Here is a 9,668-nt window from a genome sequence, read left to right on the forward strand (position 1 = left end):
CTAGGTTAGGCTATGCAGTCTTAATAATGAATATTCTCATTGATAATCTGGCACAATTTTAACAAAAATTGTCCCCTTTTCAACTACTAGCATCATCACGCAGGATTTAAAATTACTTTCCTATAATTCCCTGTGGCTAAAGATATAGTTAGCTGCAGATAAAATGCGGTAGCCACTTTTATTTGTAATTGCCTGTTTCTCCTGTTCTGTAGCTATCAGAAGTCCAATGAGATCTAAAAAAAATAGATTCTTTTATATGACAATGTTTCTAGACCCTTTTCATGGGTGTCTGAAGTGACACTCAATTTGACTTGTCTCATATGAAATATAACTCTTCTTTGCTCATTTTCACATGACTTTGAAGGAGAATTATATGTGTGTGTGTAAATGGTAAAGTTTTAACATAAGGGGTAATTCTAGAAAGTATTTATCATACTGTTCCTGATGGTGCTAGTAGTTATCTGGAGTAAAAATGTTGACTCTGTCCCTTTTTTTGAGTCTACCTAATTTTTACTTTGTCTTAATGCTTAGATCTAATTTTATGATGATTTAATTACATTGCCCATATTTTGTGTCTCAGATATATGAAATAGTTTTTGTTCTAAAGCCGCTTCAGCGTAGGAAGTTGGAAACAGACATTTAATAGACATCACATAATTGTCACATGCAAAGTACAAATGCATGATTCACAAATAATTCTCACTATAAATCCTACACAGTAAACTCGCAAGTAGAATTCATGATTAATGCACCATTCACACTGGAGACCCTAGACATCACATTCCAACACTGGGCACTTTTTCTGCACCTAGAAGAAGAAGAACTCCGCAATGGGGCCAAAAGATGGTACCAATGTATACTGTCACAGGTGCTCCCGTGACCCATGCCCCTCCACATTCGTGGCGCAGCGCTCACTTCTCCCCACTCCGGCCGTGCATACGTGTGCCAGTCTCCTTGGGCGCAGATGCACTGGCTTCAGAAAATTTTAAAGGTCCAGCGCACCAATAATTGGCGCTGGCCATTTGCCAGAATCCTATATAAACCTGCATCTCCCCGCAAACCCTGCCGGTTCTTCGTGCCTTAGAGAATATATTGTCTCATGCCCTGTGCTGATATTGTCATTGCCTCCACTGCCTGCCTTGACCTATTGCTATGTCCCCGACTACGAGTTTGCCTGATGATTTGTACCACGCCTGTGGAACGACCTGGTGGTGACGCACCGCAACAAGTCGAACCTGATTTGCGGCAAGCTCTGGTAAAGACCGGGTACCACTTAGATTCCGGTACCAGTTGTCGGCTTATGTCACTGCTCCTGACATATACCACTTTAGTCAGTGTGGCTCTGTACCACACCAGACAAATACATAAAGTAAATTGACAATGGTGAAAGAAAAAATAATAAAGCATAGCTTTTAATTCAAATATTCGTAAAACCGGTACCTAATAGTGCATAAATAGCTTAAAAATCACAGGTCACATTAAACCACCACAGTCCATATATAATTTGTAGTTGTCTTACAGTAGCAGAGACCTCCAATACTGTAGCATAGGGGATACTTTGGGTTACAGGTGTAGTAACACACAATTCTACCTACTCCCTGTCCACTCACTACGGACTCCTGGCACTCCCTAAGACTCCTGTCCTAAACAAGGACAGTCCACAGCTAAATAAGTATGCATGCACCCTATGCCACAGGTAAAATTGCCTCATTTGTTTTGTTATGATTGCATATCTCAAGCATAAGAGGCTTAGCAGCTACACTGCAAAACTACAGATAGACATAAACCTAATTTAGTAGCCAGCAGTGGTCTGGACTGTACTAAATACAGATGTGGCATGGTTATGCTGCTGGAATGACTCCGGCGTGCACTACTTTGGACTGCGCATGTGCCAGATAGAGCCGCCATCCACCGTGTCAAACCCTTAACCACTGTCCTCCATATATCAAAGACTATGTAACAGCATGTGATAATTGGTTTCCGCTTTTGTAGAATTACCAGTGTTAGGAGATAATGAAGTGCTGGCATCTATAAACAGCTGTCTGTGATTTTTAAGATATTTATGTACTATTAGGTACCAGTATTACGAGTATTTGAATAAAAATCTACACATTTACTACTTTTTTTTTTTTTTTTGCACCCTTGCCGGTTTGCTTTTCTGCAATTTAGTATATTATTAACCTGTTAGCGCTCTGCGTCCGATATATCGGACGTTGAGCGCAGTGCCTTAATGCTCAGCGTCTGATATATGGGACGCAGAACTGTTGCCGGTTCAGCTCAAGATCTGAGCCGAACCAGCATCGGGACATGTAACTAATAGCCGACACCCCAGTGTAACACCCGCGGTCAGAGTGACAGTGGCATTTAACCTGCCTTTGGGGGGAGGGTTCCCCCACGATTGTCCCCCCACGCCGTCTTCGGGGGCGCCTATCGTTGCCTGATAGATGGCGTTGATTACGTCATCTTAAAGGCACAGTGCCACCTTATGCATGTACATAGGCTGACACAGCTCATTCCCTGCAATACATCAGATGATTGCTTGTTCATGTCCCATGGTGGAAATAGTAAAAAAGTTTAAAAAAAAAAAAAAAAAGGTTATTCAATAAAAAATTAATAAAAATGCCCATAATCCCCATAACATATAAAGAGACATATAACACAAAAAAGTCTAAATCATAACACAAACCCCACATATCTAGTATCACCGCATCCATAACAATCCATAGAATAAAAGTGAATAATTATTGAACTAGCACGATGAACGCCTTTAAAAAAAAACCTGTTAAAAACTTGCCCAAAACTATGATTTTTACCTATTTAATCCCACAAAAAATGCAATAAAAAGTGATCAAAAAAACATATGTACTCTAGAATGAAACGGTTGCAAAGTACAACTTATCCCACTAAAAACAAGCCATCAACCAGCTCCGTAGCCAAAAAAGTTAAAATGTTATGCCACTTGGAAGACGGCAATGCAAAAATGATTCGATTTTTTTAGGGTTTTATGTGGCACATTTAGGAAAACGTAAATTTTATGGTGTAGTCTTTATATCAATCTTGGAGGTCACTCAAGTATTGTCTCGAGATGGAAATAATAATTTTTGGAAAAAATAACTCTAGGTTTGTTGGTATGTGGTTAAATCATTTAAAATATGCTCTTTTATTTCTCATTTCTTTTCCTTAATGGCACAGATATTGAAGATAGGACCATAATAAAACCAGATGAACTTTTTGAGGATCTCAAAGCACAGTATCCTGATTTGAAATATCAGCTGAATAACCTAGTGCCAGATTCTGGGGCAGTTCTCCTGGTATCCAGGAGCTGGGCTGTGGATGTGGACCAGAAGAGCAACCCAAATGTTATATGTGACATTTTGCTTTTATCCCCGAACAACTACCCAACATTGTACTCTGTCTTCAGTGCGGAGGTTTCAGAAAATGACTTTTTTTATGCACAAAAAACAGCTTTTGCTTTGAAGGAAAGATTGGTTAATATTGGAGGCTACAAACGAAAGTTATGTGTAATTCCTAAAATGTTGTGCCTTAATGCTGAAGATGACAACTCTAGCTTTCCCTGGCTTGAGATGAAATATCCAGAGACATACAAATTGCCTGATTTGGGCTCTGTGAAGGAATTGCTGCCATCTCTTACTATAGTAATTCTCTGTTTCAGAAACACACTTGGTGACAAGTTTGGAATTGAGTTATTCAACCTTCTTACCATAGAACAGTATAAATTATTGTCAACTAATTTAAAAATGATTCCAGCTTTATTTGTACATGGACCTCCAGGAACAGGAAAGACTGTTATTGCTTTGGAGATTATAAAGAAAATTAGAAATATATATGATTGTTCAACTGATGACATTCTCTATATTTGTGAAAATAGACCATTAAAAGAGTATGTAGGGTAAGTATATCTATTTGAAACCCTTAAGTACTTTGTCTTTTTAAGTGTGTGTTTATCTCTATGAAATGGACACTAACCTTACAACAAATTTTACATAAATCAATATTAGAAAAAAATACAACAACATTTTTTTTTTCTTTTTTTGTGGCTATTTTTATGCTACTTCCCTTTTGGATAATTTCACTCTTAAAATCTCTCCAGAAACTGCTAGTAAGATGGACACTCAGGAAGGTTTCAGATTGCATCAAAGACACATGGAGAAAGAAAGAGGAGGAGGACCGTATCCCACAGCATTTTTATAGGACATGTAGAAACATAAACTGAAAAAAAGAAATAAATAAATACAACCGAACTACATGGCCATTGTATTGCTCGTCTTGTACACTCATAAAGTTTAAATATAGAGTCCACTCTTGTTTGGCCTTAAAGGAAAGCAACCATTACCAATTTAGTAATTTGCACTAACCATACATACCGGTCTTCTCCCTGTTGCCGTGATGTTCCTTAAACATTGACATGTTTGGTACCTTTAGCAAAAAATGACTTTTAATAATATGCTAATTAGTCTGGTCACTCTGTATACATCACAATTATGCTCTTCCCTGCTGGAGCCCAGTGATGTCACGCTAGAGACATTCATAATCATCAGATGAGTGCCCCAAGTTAGTTAGCATATTTTTTTAAGCCTTTCTTTCTATAGGTACCCAGCGTTTCAAGATATATGAAGATACATACCAGAATCGGGGAGAAAACGCTGACAGGTAAGTATGGTTAATGTAAATTACTAAATTGTTAATGGTTGATTTCTTTAAACATTTTATATTTTTAGAAGTTTTAGAACATTTAGAAGTACAGTTGTGGGATTCCATGTCTGTCAAAATTTTAATCTGCTGCTGATATTTCTTTCATGGTAAAGTTAGTGCAGTTCAGTTTTGTGGTTTCTCTTCCTTGCACTAGCTTATGCTGTTCTATTACTTACTTCTCTCCCCCACCATGCTCATCGCCTTCTTTGTTATCTAGAAGCTCCACTGAAGTAAATACAGCCCAATGCACAGCAGAGACTACAGCTGCTAAAGAAATCCTCAAGTAGAAGAGAGTCCAAAAAAAAAAAAAAGCTTGTGATTACAGATGACCACTTGTAGGAGCTTTCCTGAACTCTTACTGTCTTTTGCTTGATCACTGAAAAGCCCCTTACACATAATCACTAGTTGGCACAAACCACTATTAACAGAGTCCAAACTGCGGCACTTTAACATTGGTATAAACCAGTTGACCAGTTTTGTGTGTGTGTGTGTGTGTGTGTGTGTGTGTGTGTGTGTGTGTGTATATGTATATTTGTAGTATATATTTTGCATTAAGTTTTTTCATATTTTTTTGGTTTGGATGGTATTTGGTGGTAGTATGTAGGAGTAGTTGAGGAACATGTATAGATTTCCAATAAGACTAATGCATTTCCCACCCTCTGCTTATACTCGAGTCAAAAGGTTTTCCCAGTTTTTTTGTGTTAAAATTATTTATACTCAAGTTTATAAAGTATGTATAATGTCTATGCTTGCAACAATTAAACGTATCAATTACTAGCCTAAACAATGCTGGCTACAGAATCTGGTTATAATGTATACCCAGGATTCTGGTGAAGAAGTGTTTACTGAGAGCCAGTAATTTGTTACGTGCTGGTATTTAATCTTTTAAGTTAGTAGTAAAATCCCTTTTAAATATTGATTTTAATCATATTATTGTCTTTCATTTTCAGGAGTCTTAACATCTGCCAGGCCATGACTCGTGAGATGTTTGAAACTAATGAACATATTAAAGTCAAGCACCTTGTGGCCGATGAGGCTCAAAATTTTCGTGTAGATAAAATCAACTGGTACAAAAAAGCTAAAGATATTTGTCAAAAATCTAATGGTGTGTTTTGGGTTTTTTTAGACTATTTTCAATCATACCAGAAAGAAGCCACTGGTCTACCAGAACACACATCACAGAATAAATACCTTTTAACACAGTCGGTTCGGAACCCTGAGTCAATACATAAAAAAATTATTCAGAAAATGCAAACACTTGCCTCCTCAAAATTTTTAAAGGAGCAGATAGAACAGTTTGTGTTGCCATGGAATTGAGGGATTCTTTCAAGAGAGGCGCCTGTTAAAGGAAGAAATTGTACGTTTTGTCTCTCAAAGCTGTGTGAAATATCTAGTTGATGGTTACACACAGAGAGATATTGCTATTTTATGCAGTAAAAAAGAGGCAGCTGAAGAATTTAAAGCCTTGCTGTACAAGGAGATGGAGAGACCAGCAAGAAAACATAAAATCCTGGGGAAATTCAGAAATGCAGAAGAAATCACAGAAGATGGTATCATTGTTGACAGCGTGCGTCGTTTTTCTGGAATGGAATGCTGCACTGTGTTTGTAATTAACAATACACTTGATTACTATCGGGAAAAAAAAACCAACCCTTTTGTCTGCGCTTTTGTCTACACATGCTTTATGAAAGAAAAGCTAGAGGTAAATCCAAGTAGGCAGGGTTTCTGACCCTTTCTCTGTCAAGCACATATCCAATTCATCCTTGCAGAGTGACATATAAGTAGCCGAGGACATCTGTAACCTGCCCTTACTGTGAGAACTCAGTTCAAGTGCCATTTTTAAATCTGAGAATCTTTAGTCCTTTTAGATTTAGTGATCTTCTGAAGATATATAATTGTAGTATGCATGAATTCTGCTAACTTTTAGCTTGTATATTAAAGTGCAGTGCATAATCTTTTGCTTGTGATATACACTTGTATAGATTTTTATTTTATAACAGGCACTTTAGAAATGTGAAAAACTGTTAGCGCTCGGCTTTAATTTTTTAAAAGTAAAGCTAAACAGTTTTGCTTATAGACACTGATAATATAATAATAATTTATATAGCACCATCATTTTCTGTAGCCCTTTACAAATCGTAGGGGACATATAGAAATAAAATGAGACTTTACAGAGTACAAATGTTCATGTGGAACCATAGTAGTGAGGGCCCTGCTTGCAAGAGCTTACAGTCTATGAAGATGGGGAGGGGTAGAGGTTTAAGAGCTTGAATAATGGTCTAAGGGAACAGAACAAAATAATTTTACTAAATACAAATGCTGCTGCTTGAACAATCCATCAGCCGCTATTTCTATACAAAGTCCATGGTCAAAGAGACTGCAGGAAGCCTAAAGCTTTGTTTTTGCTTGCCAGATAACAGACCGGAGAAGGAAGTCTCAAGCAGTTAGTGAGTGTGATTACTACTACCAAAAGAGATGGGTTTTAAGAGCATGTTTGAAACATTGGAGGTTTGGTTTTAGTCTAATAGCCCAGGGTAGGGCGTTCCGAAGAATTGGTGCAGTTTGGGAGAAGACCTGGAGACGTGAGCTAGAGGTTCACATTAAGGTAGAGCATAATCTAAGATCACAGGCAGCTCCCATGGGTTGGACAATAGACTGAGATGAGGGTGATTATTTTAACCCCTTCAGGACGCAACCATTTTATAGCTTAAGGCTCAGCCCCTTTTTTTGGATTCTGACTTGCGTCGCTTTATATGGTTACAACTTTTGAACACTGTTACTTATCAAAGTGATTCTGAGATTTTATTTTTTTTTTTCCATATGTTGTACTTAATTTTAGTGGTAAGTTTTGGCTGATAAGTTTTGTATTTATTTACAAAAAAAAAGAAAAAATGATGATTCTTTTGAAAAATTTTCCCATTTGTCTACTTTACATTTTCATAATTTTTGAAATATCTGGATAATATATTTTGATGTTGTGCGGCTTACAAATCGAATATCTCTTTTCCAGATTTTCAGAATTTACTATTTTGGGGATAAATACAGTTTTGAATGAAATTTTACACATTTAGCATCAAAACCCCCCTATATAACCGACCCATTTTCAGATCTGCACACCTCAAGCTATCAGAAACAGCTTTTAGGAAGATTGTTAACCCCTTGAGATCTTCAGAGTAATTGAATCAAAATGTAGGTGAAATTTAGAATGGTCAAATGTTGACGGTTATACGTTCATTTAGCCCTAAAATTTACACATTACCAAAAGATAAAAAGAGAAAACGAGAGAAAAAGAGATACAGTTTCTCCCGAGTACAGAGACCCCCCCCAACCCCCACATGTGGCCGTTACTTGTTTTATGGGTGCGCAGCAAGGCGCAGAAGGGAAGGAGCGCCCTGCAGCTGCCAGGATTTTAGTTTCCTCATTGGCCTCTTTTGTAGGCTATAAAATTTTAGCTTTTGCGTTATTGGGCATGGCATTTTTTCTTTTTTGCGGAATGAGATGCTTTTTCCAGTGTTACCATTTTGGGGTTGATATCCCCTATTGTTAAAAAAGTTCCTAACTTTTCGAGTGCAGGAGTAGAAAAGCACAAATTCTCTACTGGATTTTTTTTTTCCTTTTGTGTTCACCTTATAGTAATCGATACAATTTTGGGGATACCATACACGAATATTTTTTCTTACGTTTTACTAAATTTGTCAAATAAAACCCTATTGTGGGAAAAATCGATCATTTTTGCATTGCCGTCTTCCAAGTGGCATAACATTGTTACTTTTTTGGTTACGGAGCTGGTTGATGGCTTGTTTTTGGGGGGACATGTTGTACTTTGCACCAGTATCATTCTGGAGTACATATGTTTTTTGATCACTTTTTATAGCATTTTTTTGTGGGATTGAATAGGTAAAACCATAATTTGATTTAGACTTTTTTGCGTTATGTGTTATGGGGTTTATGGGCCTTTTTTAATTGATTTTTTTTTATTTTTTTTACTTTTTCTACCATGGGACTTGAACAAGCAATCATCTGATTGCTGGTTCATGATAATACTCTGCAATACTTATGTATTGCAGGGTATTAGCAGTGTCAGCCTATGCACATGCATAGGCTGACACTATGCCTGTAAGATGACGTCACTGACGCCATCTTACAGGCAGTTCTTACAGACAACTCTGGGGTCCTGATTGGACCACATAGTTGCCTTACCAATGATTGGCGCCAATGATTGGGGGACCAATCGTGGGGGAAAGAACACCCCCTACTCCCCCCCAAAGGCAAGTTAAACGCTGCGGTCGCACTGACCTCAGCATTTAACGGGTTGAACACCTGCGATCGGAGCCCACTTCGACTGCGGATGTTACACTGTCAGTCACAGCCGGCACCCCTTGAGCGGGAAGGGGTTAAACTGTATTCTAAAGGAAACGGCAGCCGGTGCAGTGCCTGGCACAGACTGCAGTGTTTGGTCTGAAAAACCAGCCTCACTCCTGCGTTAATAATCCTTAGGAAAGGGGAGTTTAGTGATTGCAGGACCGACTAGTAGGGAGTTACAGTAGTCTAGACAAGAGTGAATAAGGGAGCCAATTGGCATTGTGAAAAATGGGCGGATTCTAGAGCTGCAGAAAGAGCAAGCAGTTATATGCAGAAGTATAGATGTATAGCTGGGTATCAACAGCATAGCAATGATGCTGGAAACCAAATCTGCCAATGCTTTGCCCAATGGGGGCAGTATAGAGGGAAAAGAGAAGAGAACCTGGGCCAATGGAGCGAAGCTTCCTGAGGAGGCGCTGGTGGTCCACAGTATCAAACGCTGTCCCTTATGTTTTATAGGGGGATAATCATTTAGGCTGTCATATTTTGGGTTTGTTTGTACATGGTAAACATTTTAAATACTGTCAGAGTTGTAACATATCTAAAACATCCTGGCAACTAAGGTTAAGGAAATAAATATATAATGTATTGAA

The 9,668-nt window shown here is 38.1% G+C and overlaps 1 protein-coding gene across 1 annotated transcript in view; it reads left to right on the plus strand.

The window, feature by feature from the left end:
* Positions 1 to 9,668, plus strand: part of LOC140118453 (schlafen family member 9-like) — a 30,368-nt gene extending 20,700 nt beyond the window's left edge. Inside the window, 3 exon segments of the mRNA XM_072136394.1 lie at positions 3,193 to 3,910; positions 5,664 to 6,011; positions 6,013 to 9,668. Coding sequence (XP_071992495.1) covers positions 3,193 to 3,910; positions 5,664 to 6,011; positions 6,013 to 6,442 — 1,496 coding nt within the window. The 3' untranslated portion in view covers positions 6,443 to 9,668.

The sequence above is a fragment of the Engystomops pustulosus genome, chromosome 2 (genome assembly GCF_040894005.1).
Source record: "Engystomops pustulosus chromosome 2, aEngPut4.maternal, whole genome shotgun sequence".
Taxonomy (NCBI): domain Eukaryota; kingdom Metazoa; phylum Chordata; class Amphibia; order Anura; family Leptodactylidae; genus Engystomops; species Engystomops pustulosus.